The sequence below is a fragment of the Styela clava genome, chromosome 7 (genome assembly GCF_964204865.1).
Source record: "Styela clava chromosome 7, kaStyClav1.hap1.2, whole genome shotgun sequence".
NCBI classification, from domain to species: domain Eukaryota; kingdom Metazoa; phylum Chordata; class Ascidiacea; order Stolidobranchia; family Styelidae; genus Styela; species Styela clava.
In genome coordinates, this window is record NC_135256.1 from 21,593,094 (window position 1) to 21,620,868 (window position 27,775).

Genomic DNA, 27,775 nt, shown 5'->3' on the forward strand with positions numbered 1-27,775 from the left:
CTGAGAACAAATCAAAAAAGCTTCAGTATAAACTTTACTAATTCAATGAGTCATAATCATACCAAATTTACCTTTTGAAGTGCTCTGCAATCCGCTCTTCACGAATATTATCTGCAAGGTTTCCTATCCACAAATGACGGGTTTCTCGCATTTTGCTTCATTTAATAATGTGAAATTTATGGCAGTCTTTTCAGACAACATTGCATTTCGCATCAATGTCACTACATCACCCGACAATCTTCAGAAAATTATCGGATTTGATAGGCCTAATCCAAGAATTATTGGATTTGAGCTCAATGTTTTAAGTTGTATTCTAAAAATCAGGTGAAAACATTTGACTATGATGATTTGGTTATTATATTAAATATTAATGACATAATACTGTAATACTTCCATAAGGTCAAAAGGAAAAAATAACACCACCGTATTTTAGGCACTTGGCACTTTGATTACTATGCTAGAAGTACACTTGAGTTATCCATTTCCTGTGCACTAAGACCAGAAGACGGAAAGATACCTATTTTAGTTATAATTATGATCAGGTTTGGGAACCACATGAAATGTTTTGGACCTGTGGCCAAAATCAGAAAGTACCCATTTCCAATACAACTCAACTACCTACAATAATGGCAGAATACAGGAATATGTTTGGACTATTTTAGACATAGTACAGGAGGAAGGTCATTCCCCTTCATATTATGATAATTCTAATAAAATATTATACCCTAATACTAATACCTTACGCATTCAGACATTAGTACAGTAGTATGATTTATGCCCCGCCTGCACTACAATCGCTAGTACAGCAGCTAGTATGCTGCCCAAATAATTCAGACTATACTGTCTGAAATTCTATAAACTGACAGCACACAGCATGCTCACGGTGACGAGTAGTACTATTTCTCTAACAGAACATACAACGTTAGCTATCTCTCGCGTTACAGCGCACTCGTTATACCCAATGCGCTGATTTACAAGGAAGTCAGTCTTTCATGGCGCTAGGACACGTTGTATTACTGTATACTGTACTGTTATAGAAGTAGAGAGCCAATGTGAGAGCGCTCTGCAGGCGCGAACAGTGATTGCTTCGTTGGCGAAGCATTACATCAACTATTCGAATTATTGATTACACCTGTACTTCTAATCAGTCAGAATACCCCGTAACCCAATTCCATCAGTAATTGCCCATTAATTACGTGAATCAATGGTCATTACGCGCAAACATTGCACGAAAATACTGCGGCGCAACAGGCGCACTTCTAACCGCTATGATAACTGGCGAGAGAAGGCAACAGCGAAGAAAAAAGCAAGCTCCGCCCAGAAATATTTCTTTTTTCTTTCGTGTATCAAAGATAGAAAAAAATGGCCGTGCAAAGTTACAGCGAATCAATTCGCGTGGTTGCCTTATAGCGCGATTCACGCCTCCAGCCCGGAGGTAGGTTCGCATTTGAGTAGTTTTATCCAAAGTGACTATAAACTCTGGACACAAAATGGCTGGTATGATGTCACACGAGCGCTTATAACGTTACCAATGCATGTCCTCACTTGTATTGGTTTATAGTCAATTTGGTTTTATCAGAATGTTTTTCGTTTACGTATTGCGGGCTCTTACAACCCGTTACGTTCATGCCTCGTTCCACATTAGCCTGAAATGGAGATTTTTTTGGATCACTTGCCTTCACATAATAAATGCTATAACACACGCAAAACAGAAACAAATAAAGTCCAGGTAACCGAAAGAGCACGTTCCAACAACAACACTTTACGTTTATGCCTCGTTCCACATTGGCCTCGAATGAAGATTTATTTTTCGATTACCGGTGCTTGCCTTCACGTAACAAGAGAGCTATGCTCAAATATATGGACACGTAGCGCCACCTAATGGCAATAATTTTGATGACGTCATAGCAAACAAAAAAGTAATAGCCTTCTGAAGAAAATTTTTATCTTCAACCACTGAAAATTTCAAAGCAATTGGTCCAGTAATCAAAAAGAAAAGCGACTTTTTAAAAACGTGTCAAAGAACAAGAACAACAACATAATATTGAAACTATCGCTATGTCCACTACGTGTCCAATAAATGCTATAACACTCACAAAACAGCAACAAATATAGGCCGGGTAACCGAAGAGCGACCAATCCTTGAATTGAGATTTAAAACGCTAGTAGGCGTTCTCGCCAATCTGAGTAACGAAATCGAAATGTTGATCAGCGCGTTGAACAAAGCTGTGTTGTATTAGCAAGTTAAAGTTCCCAGGCCAAAAATCCATGCCCTCCACGCCGTCCATAGCGTAAAAATCGGAAAAACAATAGACTAGTGCAGGGTGGTCCAAGCCCGAGGGCCACATGTGGCCCTTTGCTTTATTATCTGTGGCCCGCATCGCATTTGTGCGAGGGTAAACAAAAAATTGCATTTTATGTTGTTTTGTCATATAAATAACCAAAAAAATCTTTTGACATATTGTTACATCACTAATGAATGTCACTGAATTGACTACAGTAGTGTTAAGGCCAAAGCATATAGCCTATTGTACTCGTATATACCTTTAAGGCTAGCTGAGTTGAATAAAGTGTTTGGCTAGTCTGAATTGTTAACAGGTTTATTGGCCGAACAATATAATTCCTGTCGGGTGTTTTGTTATTTTGCAACCAGCCTACACAGTAAAAATTGCTGCATTTCTGTCAGGAAATTTAGTATTTACTCTCCTGTATCTCAAATTTGGTAAAACTCAGTAATCGATTAATCTGCAGTTATTTTGTAAACATGAGTTTGAAAAAAAAACTGACCAATGCAAACAGATGTTTGACTGCATATGGGGATGGGGGGGGGGCTACCACAATGCTTGTTTAATATGTCTGCAAAGTGTCTCGGTGACAATCTAAAACGACATTTTCTCCGTTATGAAGAGTTCGAAATCTTATAGTAAGATTTTGCATGTTCTAGTGAGTTTTTGGTGGTTTTGGCATGTTTTACCTTGATAAATGACAAATAATGATCAATGTGTTCACAATAAAAGCGTTTGTTTTGTATTGCAATGTTCATTTATTCTTGGCACTATTGTGGCCCACGAACAATACGAAAATAATAGTGTGGCCCGCGAGGCCGTCAACCTTGGACCACCCTGCACTAGTGGCGCGGCGGTGTGGCTCAACGGGCTAAGCGTTAGGAATACGCTCGCCACCGCACCTCTAACTACTCTGCGTGGGTTCGCAGGTTCGAATCCCATGCAGGGATGGTTATGTGCGAGAGGATTGCTGGACTCCTCGCCGTCGTTGGGTGGTTCACGTAACCGCTGGTCGGTTACGGCTTCCTCCACCACCAAGTCCATGCTTCCGAAAACAAACAATACAGTAAATCTAATCCCATACCCGACTTGGAATGGTAACCGGACGAGAGGCCGTGGTTCGCCATATGGATAAGCTATCTTATCGGCTTTCCTCTCCCCCGGGATAAATATGTAAATCCTATCCTATCCTAGTGCATCCAAAAACATGGCAGCTCCTTATGATTGCTTATCTAGACTTAAGCATTGTTAGGTTTGAGGGCTAACCTTCCAGTGCTCCTGAAGTAGACGAACAAACAAAATGCAGAGATACCTGGACTATCACATCACAAAAAAATAAATGCGAGTATATTATGTAATTGAAGAGCGCATTCGCTGTATAGAGTTAGGTTGGAAGTATAAGCAGGCTGTAAACGAATTCCGTTGAAACGCTTTGGTAATGACTATTTTTGGCTGTCGCTGTTTTTGCCATTGGGATTAGGATTCGGATATATTGTGAAGAAAATGGGCGCTTGTTTTGGTTCGGGACTGAAGACAACGACTCCACGTAGGGGGTGATATGTGTATCATCAGACCTTGTCGGTGGTGGATGGTCTCTTTCCGTTTCTACATTTTGAATTTGTTTGTGGTCTGGCGCGGCTGCCGCTCTTCTGAAGCCCGATTTTGTGACTTAGGGCTTAGGCTACATAGTTTGTCTGTTTTCAACACTGGAGAGTAGGTCTAGCTAGATGTCGATTTCTTTCCTTTCTTCCTACCTCATTTATTTGCCATACCCTCCTTCTTAAGTGACAGCAACATCGCTATCGATATACACTGGATGAGCATATATATATGCTCATCCAGTGTATATAGTTATAATAAAACTAAGTCGTGATTTTTAATCAATTAGCCACAAAAATCTCGTGAAATCGATTCTCAAACAATTAGCAGTAACTATCCGGTACGGTGACGCCGATAATGGGATCGGTGAAGGATCTCCTGCGCAGCGGTGTGGCTCAACGGGCTAAGCGTTAGGAATACGCTCGCCACCGCACCTCTAATTACTCTGCGTGGGTTCGAATCCCATGCAGGGATGGTTATGTGCGAGAGGATTGCTGGACTCCTCGCCGTCGTTGGGTGGTTCACGTAACCGCTGGTCGGTTACGGCTTCCTCCACCACCAAGTCCATGCTTCTGAAAACAAACTGTATAACTAATCCCATACCCGACTTGGAATGGTAACCGGACGAGAGGCCGTGGTTCGCTATATGGATAAGCCGTCTTATCTCTTTCCTCTCCCCCGGGATAAATATGTAAATCCTATCCTGCATGACGTGTGTTATTTTTTGCGTTTTTCGGCTCCAATAGTCTTACGTAGACGAGTTGTTGCAGTCTAAACCCAATATACCCGATAGGCTTTCAAACATGTACCCGTCCCTATTGTTTAACATGCAAATGCTGTTACATTTCGAGGCAAATGAACAAGCATACCTTGAAGAAGGCAGAACACAAAATCGAATTACCAAAAGCTCAATTCCTCCCTTCACAAAAATAAAATTTCTAGCGCAGGCGTTTTGATCCATGCTCATTTCTACCCACAGACATTTGGGCCCATGTACATTTGCGAAGAAGTATGGGAAAGAAAGTGAATACTTCGTATGCGCACCAAGATGGTGCACAACCTGAACATAGTATGTGTGTATCGGTTAGGATTCCGGTTGTGCGATATCTTGGTGCGCATACTTCTGGAGCACCAGAACATCTGCAACTTTTTCATATATGCTAACACCAAGCAAACTCGTTTCAGACATTCTATGCAATCTACTGAAAATTCTAACATACCTAAATCACAATCATGTCGTTATTAGCCTATCACAACTGCTGTTGTATGGCAATTCGAACTCAGTAAATCTATGTAAAATAATCAAAATTAACTCAATTTTATATTATATTTTCACATCATAAATAGTGTATACATAACGTATCACTAAACACTTTTCTTCAACTGGGAAGTGTATGCATTAGTTGTTAATACAAACATTTCACTTTACATTAAAAATTTTTCATTTACCCTCAACAGCCTTATAACGAGAAAGAAATGAAATATAGACAAATAGTCCCAAACTTACAAACCGCATTTTTATGTATCCTATAAATCAGTGGTTCCCAACCTTTCCAGTGTTATGAGCTTTTGATTATCGTTAACATTTAAAGGATCTAATCAATAGTGTTGTATAAAAGTTCTCTCCCGAAAGCAATGCTTCTATCGAAACTGCACACAGAAACCGCCTTGCATTTGGAGGAAATTATGAGATGCTGCATAGATGAGATGCTAAAGAGCAATGGCTAATTAAACTTCATCAAAGAAAGTGGTGAAAATTTTAGAGTGACATAAGCCATTTCCAGAGTTACCTTGAATTTTTCTTATTATTCTAAGGAGACCACAATGATGACTAGTTTCATTTCGCTGTCTCATGCATGAAGAGTAATGGACCTCAAAATGTTTCTGTGGATTAAGGTTTGGCACCACTGTTCTAAATAGTGAGATTTAAGCATGTTTTCAAATTAAGATGGCGGTAACAAAATTACTATATGCGTTTTCAACCACACATATATGTGAATCATTATATGAATACTCTGGATGGGAATATCCTTGTATATTTTCTAACGGTGAATTTCTAATTCACAAAACAATATATTCATAAAAACATGCAATATATATTTTACACTTTATACACTAGTTTGGTATATTGTATAATCTCATGACTCAATTTTATAAATTTGAAAAAACAAAATACGAAAAAGGTAACAAAACAATGAACTGACATTTTTATACAATTTTATGTTAGTGAAAAAAGTTGGTTACTATGAATGTAGGAAAAACATAAAATATGTACAATTTTATTCATTATTTATTTTTATACAATTTGCCAAGGCAAGCATAATCATTCAAAATTGAAAGTTGCAAGCGAGAAGCGTCTAACCACTTTCCTGTCAGACAGAATTTTTCAGGTATTTGTTGTGGGCACTTCTAGATACCAATAAGTACGAGACTTCGTTTGGTGTTAATATGAAAGTCTCCACTCTTTTTTACATTGAAATTTTGTTATAATTCATTATCAACAATTTGTCAAAAATGTATGGCTGTTACCAAGATGAATGGCTCAACCTTATTTAAAGCAAATCATTTAATTGTACAATTCCCCAGGAATACTATTGCTGTTGCAATTGGATCACAAAACTAAAACATTGATTCTTTATGACTATTATCTTGAATTTTTAAAAACAAGCATTTACCACATACCCTGATTTCTATTTACTGCAACTTAATGAACATTCCAGAAGACATGAAACTAGGTGAAAAAAATGATTTGAAAAAACATAGAGAGAAGCAGTTGTGAAATCTTCATAAGTCAGCCAATATAGCAATATTCCATCACCACAAAAGGGCATTATCACGCTGGATTTTCAGTGAATAGTCAATTGCTTGAATGACAAATCAGTGCAAAATTTGTATTATTTTTATAAATATCATCACCACCAACAAATCCTGTTTTAAAACTTAACTATGGTAGTAACCTGCTCCAATACATTTTTCTTATATATTTATATTCAAGCACAGGTAATACATCACCATAAAGAAAATCTTCAATAAATGGAGTGCTGCTCATAGCAGACACACAGAACTAGGAAATACTATTTTTTCAAAACTGAGTTGCGTTTTCATATGCGAATTTTTAACTTCTGGGTAAAAAATTCCAACTGTGCAGCTTAACCATTATTACAAATATTAGACTAATTATTCATTATCTCAAATCTACAAAAGCAAAATGGAAATAGGTAAATAATCAGAACAAAATGTTGTTGAAATAACTGAGACCACTTGCATTAGTTAAGGATGATTTTACTTCCTTAGACCTACTTTATTACTGGAAACGTTGTAGGTAAAATACTGTTCACTTTAGGGTATACAAAATAGTGATTCGTCAGCACGACTAGTCTAACTAATACTGACAATTTCAAAAACTGAACTAGAATGTTTATTGAAATATTTGCTCAATGTAAGGACATAAGTATTTACTCACAATTACAAATGAACCAATCCTCTTATAGGTCAAGTCACAAACGACCAATGCTATACCAGTGCCTAACATTATCAATAGATAGATCTAATACATTGTGACTTGGCTGCCTATTTTGTGATAGTTCACCAATTTTTTATGATTTATAAAAAGAATATCTAATCAGGGGACTGGTAAATTGCATGCCATTAAAATGATAAAAAAATGAGTAAATACAATTTCAACTGGGAAAAAATAACATTGATTCAAGAATAATGCAAAATTTTGTGATCTCGTATATGCACATGTGTAGTAGAGGCCATTACAAACTATCGGTCATGATTTCAAAGTAAGTATGCAGACAGCAAAAATAAAACAAATTATGAAAAACTTGAAAACAACATTTGAAAACTATCGAAAAGGCAGTGTGTCGTTTAGGTTCACTTCGTTAAAAAAATGATCAATGATGATGTGGTTCGAACATACATATTCACATACATGATCCAAACTTATTATTCCAAAGTTATTTTCAACTTTCAATACATGCCAAAAGAATCGAAAAGCTAAAAATGGTGCATAAAACAGGAATCAGAACATTGCTAAACATGCAAAGGAAAAAGGTTTCGAGCAAAATAAAATATGGAGTAGGCTATATTAATATACCAAATGATCACTTAAATACATTATATATGACAATTTTATGTTTGTCATAATATACTTTTATATATATGATATAAATAATAATATCTAGTATCATAATCACAATGAAACACTAGTTAATATAACTGACTTTTTAATATTATACTTACAATTAAAATAGGGATGTCCAAAACTATATAATGTACTATTTTAAATAGATTTGAAAAAAATGATTATGCAATACACTCTAAATTCTGACATATTTGAAATGAGAAACGGTACTTCTTGTTTAATAGTATGTAGGCTATTCAAAGGAGCCGACATTGTGAAACAAAATATGGGATATTAGTGCTTAACATAGATTTGCCAAGTGAAAAGTGGAATTTGGTGTCAATTTCATGAATTTTCAGATGAAGATATTTTAAAATTGCAGATTCAAAACTTTTTGCGATGATGCAAATAGGAATCTCTGTTCTACAAATTACTGCTTATATGATCTTGTTAAGAACTTGACATAAAATGATCAAATCTGTTATAATACACTTTGAAAACGAAGCGTGATTGCGTATATCAGACATTCAGCTGTTATAAATATGATTTCCCCTGTGCAGAAAATCAAGCTCATGTATAGCATTGATTAAATTTAAATGTAATATGAATCTTTTTTTCGTCCTAACATAATGTTAATAAAGTGAAATTTTACTACCGAGCGCTGTGATTTGTATTACAGTGTGTTCGGGAACCTCCGTACTAAAGCAATCCTGAAATTTAAAATACTGAATATATTCGGTTTTCGTTTCATATTTTATATAATTTATTCTGGATATCCGAGGATTCAGCCAAAACACAATCAGTAAGCATCATATTGATCCTTTTACAGCCAAAGTGGTAATAACTCCATTATCATAATTTTCGAATGAAATTATGAAATGAGATATACAGATCACAATGGTTGTTGTCCAATCATAGAATGAATTGGTGTTTCGCTATTCGGGCTGCCCACAACTACTGTGACAACTCCAGAGGATGCACCTTGCAAATTGCCGTCGTCAACAACTGCAGTAAGATTTTGGAGTTGGTATGGACCAGTTTGATTACGTTGCCCCATGTGGTTGTTATTCGAATTTGATTCCCCTTCTGCATCCTTTGGCTGATCTGCGATAATTCCTGGAGATATGGGAGGTGGTGTTCCATCACTACCGAATTGTGTGTGAGAAGTTGATGCAACCAACCCATTTTCACCGATAGAAGTTGAAGCAATTTTGGAATCAGTGACACTTGATATTCGACTTCTTTCAGCTTGTGGGGTCTGTGATCCAACTTCTCCAAAAGACAAATTATCATCATTCAAAATAAATTCTGAATCGCTGTCTTGATTATTATGCTGAGTCTGAAAACATTTTGAATAATCAGAATAAATTAGGAGAGGCGTAGTTATTGAAGCGTTAGATATAATCGTATTGGCATTGCAGATTATACATCTTGTGTTCAAATCACATGCCCCAAACCCCACCCAGGTTGTAGTAAATTGGGAAAGCAATTATTCCGGTGAATCCTGTCATATTTGGCCCGGTGATATTTGTGCGAACTTGGCGAAAATGATACTGGATCTTAAGTATATGGGGCATTATGAGAAACTCGGCCTGGGCAGCAGATCACTTACTAATGAAGGACTCGGCAACACTAAAAAGTTTGTTTTTGCAGAAAGATCATATGTAAATGTGGTACTTTGATCATTTACCATGATCATTATTGCTTGGTTATCATTGATAATCATCTCCTCTTGGAATACACACCCCTGCGTTCTGACATGGATTAGGATAGCATTGAATAATAGTTCTTAGATACTATTAGTTTGGCTGTGTGTATAGTACCTTGTTTGGAGCGAAAAGTCATAAATATAAAAATGAAGTAGACTTGAAACTGAACCATCGAACCGAAAGTTGAACAAGCTAGAATTATCCTTCACTTTTTTCAATTTTTAATTTCTCCCTAATCGATATTTTTAAATCTCCAAGCAAATCAAACGAGATAGCGATCAGAGACCGCCGACTTATCGATCTTCCGCATCACTAATTAATTAATAACTCGCTATTTATACGACATAATTTATCCAAAATCAATAGGCTTCTGGTCCGAGATATGATGAATGCACATACAATTTGGAGCAGATTCAATCTCGCTTTCGTGAGATATCGCGTAACATACGAAAGTGTCGAACAGACAAACACACAAATACCTATCAACATACTTACCGATCGAGATCGATAAGTAATAATTCTTTATTAATATTGCCATGGTTCCGAAACATTATCTCAATATAATATTACAATGAATTACAATTTTGATTAAGAACATTTCACAAATTCCCACCACCAATAAACCCGAGCATTTTCATTTGTGAAAAAAATGCTCAATGACTGTTTATAATATAAAAAATATGTACTATACCTCATATGCATTTATTGATGTTAAACAATTAGCGCAAGGTCTGCAGCAATTCGGCAAAGTAGTTGTGAGTGGTGGTCCAGCATGGGTAAGAAATGGCTTCAAATAGCTATTTTCAGGTTAGTTATTAAGAAAAACATTTAAAAAGGTCTAATAATGATAATAAACAAGTAATAGCAAATGTGAACAAGTGGTATCAACTAAAGCCACTAAAGATGACGAATTTCATTTATTGACTGAGCTTATATGAATAAATTAATCTGATAATCTTAACATAATAAACATCACTTAGAATCGATCTGGTATATTGAATTTTTAGCAAAGTATAGTGTACAGCAGGGGTCGGCAACCTATGGCCCGCGACACTTCACTGAATTATACTAACAAAACATCCGTTTTGATGAATATATTCTTTAGACCAAATTATATTATAACCCAACAATTATATAATTCAGGATTACTCGTTTAATGAGCATATAATTTAATTATAATTAGACAAATGGCAACAAAACGCAGAAAAGTTGATGAAAAGTGCAAAGGGTTCGATGGCGCTGAAAATATTCAAATGGGATTTTATGAGATGCAATGAAGAAATAAATCTATATTTTATTTGAGAGATATCACTGCTTGATTTTCATTATAAAAAGTATCATCCATTCGGTTTTCATTTTTCTAAAAATATGTGTGGCCCGCCAATGACTTGCAAGTTGCAACCCTTAATTTTGGCCCGCGAGCGACAAAAGGTTGCCGACCCCTGGTGAACAGAATAGTAATAAGAAACATGCAAAAGACATATCACTTAATTAAAAATTTACTTTTTGAATTGCCGGTAGACATTTTAGTGCAGAAAAACGGCAGCTGTATCCTGAATAACTTGTAATCTGTATTGGCGCATCATAACAAGCGTTAGGATTAGGCTGGCCACCAAAGGACCTGGCTAATTACAGTAATCCCTTCCCCGATTGGGAACCGAATGAGAGGCCGTGGTTTGCCATATGATTAAGCTATGTTATCATCTTTCCTCTACCCGGATAAATATGTACGATAAATCCTATCCTAATTTTTTGTTCTTCGACTCCAATTAATTAATTTTTTCTATCTTTAGAACAGCTTAAATGAGAGCAAATCATCTCCATTAATAATCATACAAACATTATACTAAAATTAGAATATTTACCGAATCTGTTATGTTGAAATCTAGAATTAAGATTTGAAAGGATACTATTTATCAAATTTATACCAATGCTTGAACACCCAAGCACTATCTTTATATTTTCGTAAAAATGATCGATTGTGAGGTATTTGTGATATTGATCCTCCATCGTTGGCTTGCTGGAAAACATAAGAAATAAAATTAATAAATGATTTCGCCAGTCGTTTGCAAAGTGAGATAGTAGTACATGTTCAAAAGCAATGAGTAAGAAATGAATACAAACTACAGAAGTCTAAAAACATGTGACTATCAAGATATCATAAAACAGAAATGTAATCGAAATTTAATGCTCTACAAATGTATTCATAAATGAAGGACCTTCTGCATATTCAATCCTTAGCGATTGTCAAATTTAAAATTATGAATTATGCAATTGAATGAATTGAAAATGAAATGTCCACAAATTGGAATAGGCAATCATAAATTTCCATCTGAGGAAAAAAAAAATGAGCCAAATTAATTAAACTTTTGTTAAATTGGCAGCTTATACATGGCTGCATCTTTGAATTAAATACTATTGCATAATGAGATTATTTTATGAAACATTTCAGTCCACAAAAAATCTCGTTGAAAATTCTCGTAAAATTACTTCTACATCCTCTCACAACATTCTACTATATATCTACAAATTCCATCTTAAATATTCGATTAAACTATAATTTGATCAAAACTACAAATATATCTCCAATACTAAATCTATTCAAACTATGTCAATTAAATAAGGAAGAACAAGAAAAAGTACAAGTTTATTTCAACTGTTAACTCTCCACTATTCTAATATTCACCATAAAACTGCCTACTATATTCTTTTCTAACAAAGAAACAAACAGATCAGTAAGCTGTTTGAATTTTAGCAAAAACAATTCTAATTCTATTTCCGAATTAAATCACCATCAATATATATACCGGTAATAGTGAATTTAAAGATGAAGATATATTGAAATGTTACATTTTTTTCTATCAATTGGACAGCTTTGCAATAAAATTATGATTGTATTTCAGGAAGAATATTTTTATTTAGTTATATTATAAGGATAATATTTTCCACATCAGAATGCTGTTGTATAATGAAACAATTTAAGGAACTTATATCGTCCCTATTAGGCATCATAAATATATTGAAAAATTTGAATTTATCAATATCACCTTTCTAATTAATGACAATGCCTTGTTTTTATCAGACTCTCACAGCTTCCAAGATTTTAGAAATAAGAAAAAAGTGCAAAGAATTGTTTTTGCTAAAATTCTTTCATTTATACTCTTATACCGTTCCATACGCTGTCTTTAATATTAAGGACGATGAATCAGAAGTTGGTGAATCATGGCCATCGGCACATTGATCTGAATTCTGACAAATAAACTAAGCTGATCAAGTGATCTACAAAAGTTAGATACTTCAGAACATATAAGATATTCTTTACTACAAAACTGAGAACTTTCCGAATCTGTCGAAATCGATACCTCCTGCAAGATAAAGTACAGTGCCATTGAATGTAGATATGTGAGCTGAATTGTAATTAAAATTTTTTTTACCAAAAATGATTAGACGCTTAAAATTATTTTTTTATAAAAAATATTTGCAAAAAATGTGATGAAATATTAAATATGTTGAATATTACCGTACATGAAATATATTTCAATTTTTCAAAAAACAAACATTTTTGTAGTGTATGGAGTATAACACAACATAAATTTATTTTTAAATAAAAAATTACTCATAAAGAAATGCAATTCCCAATTTTGATACAAATCAATAGTTGATACACCGGAGTGCTAGGAATACACTCGTCAGCAGATCCGAGGCTTGTAATATCTGACCTAGACTGGTAGTGAGATGGAAGGCTTTACCTTGCCCACCTTATCTGGTTTATTCTCACCTAGAAGAATTGAGAACCTCTCTAATTTATGTAATAGTGAGGTAAATATATTTAATAAATAGGAAAAGGAAAATTATTTTTAGTAATTGATTGGGGCCAGATGTCACACCGGCCACAGCTTGAATTTGTGCAAAAATTAAAAAAATTATACATGCTCTCTGGATAACTCACTACCATGCACAGAAGAGCAATTATATGTCTGTATTATTTAATAACAAAGTAGTTCATTACCACCACTAAAATATAAAGTATTATTCCCTTTACAGAATTCTGATTATACATATCTCCTCTCTATAAATTTGTATTCTTGTACTTGCAAAAATAGCTATTTACTCAAATACCATCTGGCCATACACTCACAAATAATAATCAAGATTAGATTAGCGCCCAGCAGGATTATAAATATTAATCTACTAGAGTTTTTTTGATGATTACAGGTTTTGCTCCGAACTCGGCCATGTACAAGCAGCCATTGATGTGAAAGGAGTTACTATGTGTTTGAAGGGGTCTGAAGTCTTTACGGTTCAGCATTGCTTACTCTATTTATTACACACTGGGTAAGGTGGGGGCCATAGACAAAGCCTGACAAATCTTAAATCAAACTCAAAATTTCACAAACGTTGGTTTTGGCATCACAGCACAGCAATATGCCAAAACCAACTAAAAAATGCAGATGACTTTTTCATTTCTAAATTAGTAGGCAAACCATGCACAATGTTCTGTAGTTTGGTCATACATGCAATAATTAGCAAGTCATATTTTCAAATTCTAAAATTGCAAGCATTTCAAATACTCATTCTTGAAACAAGGACTTACATCCTCAACCTCAGCATCAATAACAGTATTGCATAGTTCATATTCCACATTACTACTGTCCTGTAAGTCAACAATGGTTAATGTCACCAGTAAATGTAATAACAATCAAATTCAATTCACCAACACATATTAGTTCAAAAATATAGGTGAAAGCAAAGGTACAGGGTTCCCCCCCACCTCAAAAAAAAAAAAGGTCATTTGGAACATATACTAGCGAGAACATAACTTTTGTGCAATGCATCCTAGATTTACTAAGATTTTCGGGACAATCATACAAAAAGTGTATCAATCTTTATGTAAATTTTACCATTTTCATAAAAGTAAATTAAGAAATTGATGGACATCACGTACAATTAACAACTTTTTCGGGCCTCCACCTATGAATAAGATATTATTCAAAATATAAACTTTTGATACAACAATAGATGGCGGAAGCAGATGACTGAAGTCTTGATTATTGCTCATGTTCAACCTATATAAGGTAATTCAGGCTATGTTGTCTATGAAATGTTTTCTTGGATTGATTTTCGAGTCTTATTATTAACATACCATGACAATTCTGTGCATTAGCAATAATATTTTAATATCACAGGGCACAAATTTATTTATGAAAAACTAGATTTCAATATTATAATTTGAAATATGTACATTTACATATATATTAAGGTGCACCCACGCAATATAAATGATACTCAATTGTGAAATCAATGTTTTTTATCAAATTTGAAACCGGTAAACTAAAAACCAATTGTCAGAGATCAGGATTTGTAATGTTTTTATTGACAAATAATTCCAGGAATTATTTGCACTCTGGTAAGCTGTATTTGCATTTTTATCCAAATATTCAGTACGCTATGCACACATTTCGTATATACCTAGGTAAGTATCATATTTTGTATTTCAAGGTGGATGATGTGACTGAATATGTTATTGTTACTTTGACAATTAACATGCAATAAATAAACACCACAACATCTTATGCAATGCATCGTAGGGAGGTATGAAAATAGCTTGAAAAAAATGATATTATATCAGGTTATATCATTAAAATTACAATATAATAAAAGAAAACAATTTGGAGAAGACAAAAACTAATTACCTGCCGGTTATTACTCTGCATGTCATATTCATCAGGTGCATCTGGATCAACACCAACTCTAAAAAGAAAATTGATTATTACAGAAAAGTTATTTTGACAGGTTCATTAGATTGAGGGTATGGGTAGATATTTTGGTGAAGTAATTAAATCATATATACATATTTGATCAAGTCCAACTTTTCTTTTCATTTTCCATGATTTTATTAAGAGTATTTTAGCTCTTTCGTAGGTGCTCCAGAAGTATGTGTACCGATATTGAGGTACCGGTAACTAATTTTGTTCGCCTATTTTACATCAAGTTGTGTGAAGGGACTGAAACCTATGGGCAGGGGGTATATTCACTTGGCTAAACAGACAGTCCCCAAACTCGTAATAGAACTAAAATAAAAAATTGGAATAAAATTATAGACCTAACCCGAACCTGGTACACATACTAAGTACCCTTTCTTAATCCATACATACAAAAACCTATTCAAGCTGAATATTGTGTCACAAAAAGATAAAATCCAAACTGAAGACTTCCAACCCCAAATCTAGGGCCACTATGCTATTATAAAGCTATCATGCAAAAGTATTTCTATATTTCTCTACTTGATATTAAGCCACGTCAACATTTGCGTTGTGCTTCCTCCAAGTAACCAGACGGTAGAAAATACAATCAATAATGTTGTTGTAAATATGATTTGCTCAGTCGTTGAATTTGTGACTCTGATTGCCAACGCAAATGCAATGGCCCCACGCAGTCCTATAAAAGAAATGATATCTAAAATATGAGACAGTGGTTAGAATACTAGCAAATTGGGTTGATAGAAATTTTAAACAAAGAGATAGAATTTTGGACTAAAAATTTTCAACGCTAAAAGGTGTTTGCAATTCTAGATTATTTGTAAGTAAAAAAGATATCCATATGCAATAAAATATGAGATGTAGCGTTTTGTCACATAATGCAAATTACACAGCCTTAAAAAAAACAAACAAATAAGATGATTATATGTATTCCAAATTCCATTCTAAATCTTGTTTATTATAAGGTTACATGTATAAATTACATGATTACACAATAAATTATATTTCAATTTTCTGAATTTCAAGAATTTGAATGTACCGGTAATTGAGATTATGACTCGATATGCTTTAGCATATGTATTATCATCAGCATGTTTGTATTTCCAATGCACCTGCTACTTTAGAATTAAAATGAATTCAACAAGTACATGTCAAGTATTGAATTGTATTAAAGCATCAGTGGAGTGCACTCATAGAACAACAAATGCTACACAATTAGTAATGATTAATTTCAGATGATTTAGTATGGAAAGACAATGATAAAACATTCAAAAATTGAGAAAATTTATATATGATTTTATCATGTTCTAACAGAACAGAGCTTTCTATAAAATATTAAAAGTAGTTAAACCCATTATCAAATTAAGGGTATCCTATTCATAAAGTATAAAAATACAATGGATATTGCAGTATTAAAATTTTCTTATAAGTAATACCCACACGTAAATCGTTTGTTTGAGTCATTTTCATAAACTAACAAAGTATGTAATACTGTTTACTGTTTCATATTCATTGTTCTATTAATCATAATTACATACCGGTAAACTATAATGGGCTGAACACGTTGATATAAATTAAATTCGTAATTTAAACCCATGAACTTTGATGAAGATCTTTATTTTTTAAGATTTAAATCCTGATTACATTTACCATAATTGTTCAAACATCCATCACTTCATTCACTGGATCCATTTGAATCCAGAAGGTCTTACTCTACGCGTATATTGAAACATTTACAACTAGTAATAAGCAAAGGAAATAGACATCATTTTGAAATCCCATACAGGCATTCAATAGCAACAAGCCATATTGTTTGTTTCTTACCATTGGTGAATGTTTTACTATGAATAAGCCTGATAGCAACCACTCTCTGACATATCTTACCCGAGAACATCATCATATGTTGAATGTTTCTTGCTATTTTTCTCCTCCTTCCAAGATTCAATAAAAATGTCAGAGGATAAATGTTGCATGCTCTTGATATGATTACAGCAAGCTTCATTATATCAAAATTAAGGAAATATCTCAAATATGTAATAATGACAGAAAATGTTAAAAAGTCGTATATTTGAAATTGAGATGTCAAAATAAGCAATGACATCAGCATTGATATCAGGAAAATATTTGTCTTACAATGCAGTGAAATTTTTTTATATCCAATTATGACATAAAGATAAAAACATTGCATTCCAGCATTTTCAAAGTTCTTATTCACTGAAAAGGAATTTTTAAAATACCAATAAAATTCAATTCCCTACAAAGACAGAAAACATGACACAAAAACGCAGACAAAGTTATTCCTGCTTGCATAAGAATTTGATAAGGCATAATGTTGGAACAACCTTTTAAAAATAAAGAAAGTCTGAAATACATATGTACAGTTGTAAATATCAATCATCTCAATGAAAGGATTTTTTGTCTTGGTTATTTTGCAACTTATTAAAAAGAATCTAGTTTCTGATCAAACTTGCACATGGAATTCTAAACTAAAAGACCATCAATTATGTCACCACACACTAGACTGCAAACTTGATTATAGGAACAATCTTAATGATTCTTCTCATAAAGATATATTTATCCAAAGTCTGCCAGGATTATTGATTGAATATCACACAGAGTATTTGTATCCATGGCCTATAATTTATGAAGTCAAACTTATAATTGACCCCATCTAAAGAATCAATTACCATTAGTCAATACAGCAAATGCTTTCTAAAAATGGTGCATTGGTTTTAATTTACAGCATTTGATAACATAGTTACATATCAACTGTATATGCCTATTACAAGGTCGTATTTATCAGTAAAATGGAAGCCTTGTATAATAATACAGTACATAACATATCAATTCGAGGAAAATTGAAAGACCTCTCATCACTGTGTGCTGTTAAAGCAGGGCGATTCTGGTGTTTCTCAATCTAAAACGACTTAAATTTTACTAGTAACCCAGTTACTATTGTTTCGAATGTATCTATTTATGTTAGTTCAAATGCCAAGTACCAGAATTGAGTTTACTTTGCAAGCCAAACAAAAATTGAAGTATAGCATTCAATTTCAAATTGGATCGAATAAAAATAACAATAAAACCTTGAAGAATTCGAAATGGTTGTGTGAAAGAAGTTGTTAAAACCAGGTATTTCTTGTTTGAGCAAACTGAATATTTTCACAAATTTGTATTTGAACGTTGTATCTTTACTTTTAACATTGAAGCCCTTTTCCACATTTTTGAACACTAACTGTAGACAAGTAGCAATTTGCTACATATTTGGTACTCCCATAGTGTGTGTACCAGGTTAGGGTTAGGCCATGATTTTATTACGATTTTCCTCATTTAAGTTCTAAGTTCCGGGACTGTCTGTGTTAGTCAAGTAAATATACTCCCTGACCATAAGTTTCAGTCACTTTACACAACTTGATGTATAATAGGCGAACAAAATTAGTTACATCCATATTGGTACACACACTTCTGGAGCGCCACATATTTAATACAGCAAGGCGACCACAATTATTCGGAAACAAACCGCCAGCCAGATTAATTCTGTCAAGAAAGGTTCAGTATACAGATGCCATAAATCATTCAATATTAAAGGATACAAAAGCCCCAACAATAAAAATTGGTCTCCATTGATGATGCTGGAATGTGAACATTGCAGTACCCATGTAAACAAAAATAAAATTCTCAGCAAGAAAATTCAAGACTTCAAAGAGTTGTCTCGTTCGAGCTTTCGACTCCGATGATAGGTTGTTGTATGTATAATGTGCCTGAAAAAAAAAACACTACTCAAAAATCTGGGATGCAATTAGTTTAATATTATAAACTACTTTGAAAAGCATATTTAAAAGAAACACAACAACTGTCAAATTTCATTTTGTAAAATTTGACACATATCTTTAACAGTAATGGGCAAAATCAAATAGCATACTATCCCGGATATATTTTAAAATAATATATTATCTAGATCTGATTATTTAGATTAGGGTGGTCCAAGGTTGTTGACGTCAGGGGCCACAATAGTAATTTTGTGTTGTTCGTGAGCCACATTAGTCCCAAGACAATTGATTATTATTTATCATTGATCAATCTTTTCATATCAACAATTTGGTTGGTCATTGAAATTCTCTAACTGACATCCAATGTTTCGCCTCCCAACCTAGTATTAGATTTCAGACTCTTTACAACGAGACTTACAAATCACTGCAGATTGATAGATCAAATTTTGGCAAATGTGAGGTATGGCTACAGCAGGGCAATATTGCGACATTAATTGATATTTACTAAATTTTCTGACATATAGGCACCAATTTTACTGTTAGTGTTTACATTGATAACTAAAAGGCAATGCGAGAGGGAGTATATTGCTAGGCCGATATTTAGTTGTCTATGTAGCCTTTTGAGATACAATTTGTGGAAGTTTCAAGTAATTCGAGGGAGTCAAAATCGAATAACTGACTTTCAAACCAGTTTAGGCTGGCCAAGCACACTATTCAATTAGCCTACCAAAATCACCTTTGTCCAATGAGTGTCTTAGGTATTTATGTCACTAGAAATTCAACAACGTTAGTGATGCAACAATGTGTCAGAAGATTTTTCAGGTTATTTTCATGAAGAACAATACCAAAATTCTATTTTTCAGTTATCACCAATTGTTACCTATATCAGCAAATGTGACGCAGGTCACAGATAATGATACAGTGGGCCACATGTGGCCCGTAGGCCAGGGTTTGGACCACTCTGTTGTAGATAATATGACCTTTTCAAAACAAGGTACTTCGATGTAACTGCCCAATATTGCTTAGATGTACCATATGCGGCCATTTGGGTTAACATAGAATATTTTTCCGTATATTAGGCAAATGAATGTTTTATTCCATCTAATGTAGAATAACACAGCAATGTATGTATAAACATAATGAAAAGGCAAAAGAAGTTAGAATTATGGTTGAAAGACATTATACTGGAGCAGGAAATTATGAAATCATGAAGTAACAAATGCAAAGCACTTTATCAGAGCATGAAGTTGCAGGGTATTTCCTCTTTTTAAAATCTAGCAACTGACAACTACTGACTCAGTTTTGTTATCAAGAAGTTCCAAATGCGATCATAACATTAGCAGGGGAGGGAAAAACCACAATAACAATACCAATCATTTCCATCTAAACGAATTTTGCCTTACACACAAACACTATTCTATCAGTAATATGAAAATTATGGAGATACTACATTTCAAGTTAAACTTATGAGCTCAATTTAGTCCATGAGAAATCCGATTGGGAACCGGACTATTTTCAGATTTGGTAGATACCCTAACTTTTGCAATGAGCCGATGAAAGCTATAAAATTTGATTCCGAAGCAGAAGAATTTTCTTTTCATTTCTAATATGTATTGCTGGTAGTCAAAAGGTTAGTCAGCAATCTACATAAATATAGGGTGCCCATAAAGTCTCAACATTTTTTGAAATTGCAAAGAAAATTTATCGATACCATATATTGTTTTGGCCCTCACAGATGTAATAAATGAAGTGAAAATACTTGAAAAATTACTGAGAAAAAAACACCGAACCTGGTTAAGATACCGGTATATTGAAAACCGACTTCACAACGAAATTGAAATTCTAAATGGACTTCATGGACACCCTGTATATTTACCCCAATGCCCGTTACAACTTTGCATGTTTATATAATAAAGTATAAATTGGAATCATTTCGTTCATGTTTATGCACACAATCACAAGTATGACATGATCACAATACTATTGCAGAAACTTCTTTGTGTATTAATAAGAATGATCTTATTGATTTATTCAGATCAATCTTTACCAAGCATCACCAGAGGGACAGATCAATTTACAAATACTGTGGACACCATATTGTCAGAATATTCATCTGGTAATGAAATGCTATAACCTTGCTCACTATTTTTGAAGTGAAAGTACTTGATACAAAATATGCCTATATAACATTACATTGTACAATTTTAGAATTGCCAGATCACTATGCTATAACATTATATGCATGACTGAAGGTTCTTCGTAAAACATTCCTGGATAGTTTGAGTGTTGCTTCTCAAAATTGAATAGGAGTAAATATCATTTTCTGGGTTGAGATTTACATAATATAATACTTTATATTATAAGCCAATTCAGTGTGCCATATTGATGGACATGCGTAGTAAACCAGCCAGATGTAGCCACCACGTCCTAGGAATAGGCCCAGCAATACTGTACTGCAGCGGTTCCCAAACGATGTGGCGATTTGCTAAGTGTGCCCCGAAAATTAACATAATTGTGTGAAACATATCTAATATATGATTTTACATATTGTATTTATTATAAGTGTTTCATTACTTTCTGTTACAATCACAAAATTTATTTTTATTTAAAGGAAGTCCCCTTTTTTGTGTAAGTGCGCCGTGAGTTTTTATCCTGATAAATTGGCGCCGCACAAACAAAAAGTGTGGGAACTGCTGCTGTTCTCTATATGTTTCCCTATTTGATTAAAACTTGCAATATCAGAGCGCTAGCATGAGCTAACCACTTTTATCACAAGGATGACACTAGCATGCATTCACAAAATCGAAATTATTACTAGTGTAAGTAATTAATGTACCATATTATGGTATTGACAGGGCCTGATTCAAAGCTAAATAAACTACGGTAAATGAATATTGATTCTACATTTGATCTATAAGGTAGATAGCGACTATACACTTATACAGTAGATGAATAAATTAGCAATGAGCTACATAGACAAATGATCTGGATTGAAACATACAAAAAATAACAAATATGTGGTGAATGAATATGCAAAACACAATTATGTCATAAACTTTATTAACACTCTTGATAAAGAATGTTTTACAAGCCAAATACAAGAAAACCAAAATCATTTATTTTTCCAGCAAAAAGTCCAAGTATGAAAATTCCATCATGAATGCTGTAGCGGGCCCAAATTAATGAATATTATACTATTGTATTCGTTGTACTTGTTTAAATCTGCAATGCATTTACCACATTTTGATTCACTCCAGGAAATGGTTAAAACCAATCAAACCAGCAAAAAGGGTCAATTGACCAACAGTTTGGTGTTTCCTGATTGTTATAGGATATTTACAATATTTGTACTCAAGGGCCAACTATGATAAATAAATAAATTATTTGTGTCACACAAGACACAACATTATATTGAAAATGACCTCAGACTTATTGTACAGTTTAATAACTAAGAATGAATGGAACCAAGTAAAATATTCAAATAACCATGATTTGAAACATTCCTCTATTGAGATTGAAGAGCATTAAATAATGGATTTAAATACGGGCACAGAACATGTACTAAAACAAATAAGGTGTTTTTTTTAGAAGATAAACACATTCATAAAGAATTTGTTTAAAATGTCTGTTAGATATAAAGTTAAGCTGGATTTACTTTATTAAATTACCACGAATTGTAAAAACTAAACACTGATTAGAATCTTGACATTTTAGTGGCATAGGTACCAGTATTTTGAACGACTATAAATAAAACCACTACCAAGAAGTACTTCATAGCCATAGTAGGTAGAGTGAAGCAATTTACTTATCATCATGGGACATTTTTATACCCTTTGCATGGGGTTATGACCAGAACAAAAAAAGACTCAGAAAAAGAGATTTCAGCTCAACAATACTGAATATTACAAGTGATAATTCGTTAATTGAAAAACACTAAGTATATAAAGTTTTAAATTATTCTTTTCCCATAAGAAAAGAAGTTTGATATCTTCTGTTTAATGTATAAAGGCACAATCAATAGAATTGGCGTAGCAACGCAACAGGAAGTAAGTCGCATCATTCTTATATTTCAGCGAATACTCTGAGTTAGATAAAATAGGCAGCTTGTTGCAATATCGAATAATGAGGAAGGAAAGTATAAATCATGATGACATTCACTTGCAAGTTCATAAGCTTGAAATTCAGGTCCAGTAAAAAAATATTTATGTGTTTTGAACCACTATAATTTGAAATATTTGCCTTGCAACTACCATGAATAATTTCAGTTTATTAACTCATGACTATGTACATCACTAAAATAAAATAGATAAAATATTAAATTTCATATTCTTAAAATTTTGTTTCTCGCTCGTAATGTCTTATTTCTCTCACGTAATATCTCAATATGTTATGTCTATCTGGAGGGAAAAGGACTCGCTTGTTTGGAATGTGCAAATACGACTAATGCCAATATATATTTTTGAATTTCTCCTGATACGATATATTGGCAAATGCGCAATTCGGGCCAATATTTCGGTTGGCCGATATATAACGATCAATCTCTGATTATATCTGAATTGCAAAACAAGTTCAATACTAATCATGCTCATACGAAAAAAAAACACAAAATTGTGCTCCTTCGAAAGATGACCTTCAAAAATCTTACCTGTGTGATACCACAAAAGAGAACAGCAACAATTCCTGTGAATCCAACAGCTTCAGCCAGAAGAAACGCTGACCATGATAATAGAAAAAACACTGAAGTCTCCATCACTGGAAATTGACCTATCTTTGTAAACTTGGTGAAGTGTGATAGAATTAAGGACTAGGCATTTCAGAATTCTAAAAATTGCAATCTTGAAGCGTTAGACTTTACTATGACGGCATCACAGATCAAAATCTCTGATTTTAACCCCATGCCCAACACTCAGATTGTAATAAATTAAGTAGGCTGTGCCAAACTGGAGAGTTTCCAATCCTTCCAAATTATAGTGGCACCTTGCTGAAGCCAAGATGTGTGATCTGAGATGCCAACACGTTCAAGTCTAATGCTTTATTAACCGCTGGGACAAGGGTGGGCAAATTAGGCCCGTGGGCCAGATCTGACCCAACGAAGTGTTTCATCCAGCCCACATGCTGAAATTAAGACTGTAATTTTTATGGATATAAATTTCCATTTAAAATACTGATGAAACTAATGTTATAATGACCCTGATTGTTACATTGTGCTGCTTATTATTATATAAACAGTAGCCTAGCTGTTAGAGTAGCTGATGTAAATAAACTGTTTTTGATTCATATTTTTTCCTATTGAGTTTTGCGCCTCCGACTCAGTAACCAAGTCTATCATCTGTAACTGGCCCACTCAGAAAAGTAATTGCCCACCCCTGCGCTAGCCATCGAGCCAGACAAATATTTATATTACCCGATTGGATATTTTATGCATGATAAGGCATACTTTACGCATGATAAGGCATAAAACTAGTACATTGTAATGCTTGCTTCTGAAAAGGATATGAGAGCTGTAACAAATGAAACTGCACATCCGATTACAAACGATCCCAGAAATTTTCCAAGAAACATTCCAAGAGATGAGAAAAATGCTTCAACATCAAAATCTTTTTGATTAGTATTCAAGAGAGAAGTTTTGTATCCTTTGATCGAGCTGTTGAGAAGTTAAAAGAAGTCATTGGAAAGGTAATATAAATAGCACTATTGAAGTAGGAATAATTCGTAGTGAACATAAACCTGATGTAACATTTGATTGAAAATTTAAAAGAAAAATTAGGAGGAAAAAGCAAACAATTTTCATGAAGGGAGTTCATATTTTCCCTTCATAAAAGCTCTGTAGTATTAGTCACTAACTGTGCAAGGGGATATTATTTTTTGAAAGACTAAATTTTTCCAGCTGGGCATTGTCTTCCCAATTCATTATACCCTAGTATAGGAGGTAGGTAGTAGGTATGTTGCCATCTCTTTAACGTACCACACAAAAACAAATCCAATAGCCGATTAAGATTCAACAAATCTAGATTTCCGCTTATGAACAGATAATTGAAAATGATACACGAAAGTTACTTACGTGACAAGAACAAGAGCAACGGCATCGTTGAGGACACTTTCACCAAACAACATTGCATCTAAGTTGACGTCGACGCGTAATTCTTTGAAAACTGCTAACACAGTCACAGGATCTGTAGCTGATATGATTGCACCAAATAACATACAATCAACAAACTCAAATTTATCATTGACATGCGTTGGAGGATGCACTTTTTCCATGATTTGAACAAATCCATATGATATTGATCTGAAAGCCGATATGGTGAAAAATTTATAACAAAAATGGAAGTAGACAGAGAGATTTTAGTAGTAAATCCAGGTCTGAGATCAATTGAGATATTGTTTTTTAATGTATTTTTTAAACAGTCCGATGTTGCCGATGAGTGAAATATATACCAGATATTAAATCCAACCACGCGAATTTAAATAGGGAAGAAAACATTACATACCCAATAACCAACATAGAAATTGTAGTTCCGATAAATGCAAATGTTAAAATGGTACCAATGTTTCGAAAAAAATGTCTCTGAAAAACAAAAATATTGTTTGTAATTTTTTTCTCCAAAAGGGAGGACATATGAACAGAACAGTTAACTAAGCAAACAAGACAGATATATTACCTAAAAATTGTCATAATTATTTTTTCACTACAAACAACTTACCTTTTTGAGGCTGTATCCTGCATAAAATATAATAGGTGGAAGCAGATAGTTGAAAAATATTTCAGGTTTGAATCCAACCTGTAAAAATATGGATTTCAGAAAGATGTACTCACATTCTGGCAAATATAATTAAATTATTGAAAATCTATGGATAATACAAACCTTGTCTAATTCCTTTTCATATTGGTTTGGTGTTAATTTACAATAATAGCTTGTGTGATTGAAAACGACCGTTTTATTGGACGACTCTACTTGGGATAAATTTGTGACTTCTGAACATAAAAGATCTTGGTGTGATGATTTGCCTTCAGGATCATGAGTTCCATATCTTTGTATTGCACCAATGATGAGTCCTGAAACAACCAAACAAATACAAATTTAAAGCGTAATGTATGAGTTGGCAAAAGTACCTTGGAAGTAAATATGTCGCTTATTAACTCTTTGGCTCCCAAAACGGCACTGATATCTCACGATATGTGAGAGGTTACTTTTTTTATTTGTTTCCGGTTCAGCATTGCCTATTCAATATATTTACATCCTGATGAAGTGGGGGGCATGGGATTCAAACCTGGGATGTGTAATCTGCAATCGCTGCACCGATAAGTCTAGCACTTTACCTGATAGGCCATAGCGCACCCGATAAACTGAAACACTTATTTCTATATTTATTACAATTGGTGCGAAAAAAACTTTATTATAAATTATAAAATTCATAAAACCATGGAATCCTGGAAGATAATTTTGAAAATATTTATTCAATTCTAAATACCTTTACATATACTTACCATAAACTATGGAAAGCCCAGTTTCATGAACAAAACGAATACTTCGAAATCTGAAAGCAAATGTTGTTATGATAGTGAGCATCAATGCAGCAATGAAAACCAACATATTTCCGGTCTCTGCGGTATGATCTTCATCGGTATCATCTTCAGCTTTAGCAGTTTTGAAAATTGTAAATACCCAGAGAAAAAGTTTCCACATTTTGAAATAATTATACTTTTCCATGTCTCAAATTAGACTATTTCAAACAATATTTCAAATTCATGGAAAAAAGGGATTTGTGTATTAAATTCAGACAATTTTAATCAATGATGTCACAACAGTTCAGGACAGAATTCAATATTTTTGCATATATCCACAGAGAAAAGAAAACCGACATTGTGATGCAATTATACGACACTATATCACTGTTGTGATGGTTACAGTTCACCAAGCCTTATTCCAGTATTTTTGGTCATGTGACGCAGGTGCACGTTCAAATTGGTTCAAATTATTATTGAGACAAGCATAGCACAATCTGACACATCTGCTGTCGTGCAAGACACCCTAGTTCAGACACAAATAGAGTGTTTGTTTTATTGAAACAAATGTCGGTACATCTTGAGATCGGAGAACAGAAATAAGTAAATTTATATTGATAACTCTATCTTTATACAACAGATATAATACTGTAATAACACAGCGGTTTTCAAACTTTTTCGAGCTGCCAAACATATTACAGTAATAGAGAGGTCTAAATTTTGCAGCAGCGGAAAACATAAAGTATAAAGTTGATGCTAACAAGTTTGATACAGTGATGAATGGAAGTACATCTTGCAAGTCTGGAACAAAATGTCTGTGGGGAAAATCTGGGAGGTCGGGGTGTATGACACATTTCTGATTCATAAGTATATCAGTACAGCAGTATATTATTAAGGATATCATTCCAGTGTTCCACTTACTGACTTATTGTTATATCAGGTAGTCCAGTCATAAGGCGGTTAAATTTATCTAGGTGACATGAATTTTGACTCCAGCTCCGAAATACGAGAAAACCA

At 33.7% G+C, this 27,775-nt stretch overlaps 2 protein-coding genes across 5 annotated transcripts in view; both read right to left on the bottom strand.

Moving 5' to 3' along the window:
* Positions 1-337, bottom strand: part of LOC120328686 (uncharacterized) — a 33,432-nt gene extending 33,095 nt beyond the window's left edge. For all 3 annotated transcript variants that reach the window (XM_039395216.2, XM_039395214.2, XM_039395213.2), the window contains exon 1: positions 72-337. In XM_039395216.2, the coding sequence (XP_039251150.2) occupies positions 72-151 (80 nt within the window). In that variant the 5' untranslated portion in view covers positions 152-337. The remainder of the gene's footprint in view (positions 1-71) is intronic.
* A 4,860-nt stretch (positions 338-5,197) lies between these two features.
* Positions 5,198-27,010, bottom strand: LOC120328691 (sodium/hydrogen exchanger 9-like). Of its 2 annotated transcripts, XM_039395221.2 has the most exons (15): positions 26,741-27,010; positions 26,118-26,308; positions 25,956-26,033; positions 25,743-25,819; positions 25,313-25,540; positions 24,748-24,895; positions 23,897-24,037; positions 19,075-19,242; positions 17,366-17,477; positions 16,007-16,160; positions 15,416-15,473; positions 14,317-14,376; positions 11,633-11,742; positions 10,414-10,519; positions 5,198-9,352 (listed from the first exon to the last, which is right to left on the bottom strand). In XM_039395221.2, exons 1-15 carry the CDS (start codon positions 26,961-26,963, stop codon positions 8,906-8,908), a joined length of 2,301 nt encoding a protein of 766 aa, XP_039251155.2. In that variant the 5' UTR covers positions 26,964-27,010; the 3' UTR covers positions 5,198-8,905. The 2 variants fall into 2 exon arrangements, with proteins under 2 accessions (XP_039251155.2, XP_039251156.2); XM_039395222.2 differs by lacking the exon at positions 14,317-14,376.
* Between the last annotated feature and the right edge of the window lie 765 nt (positions 27,011-27,775).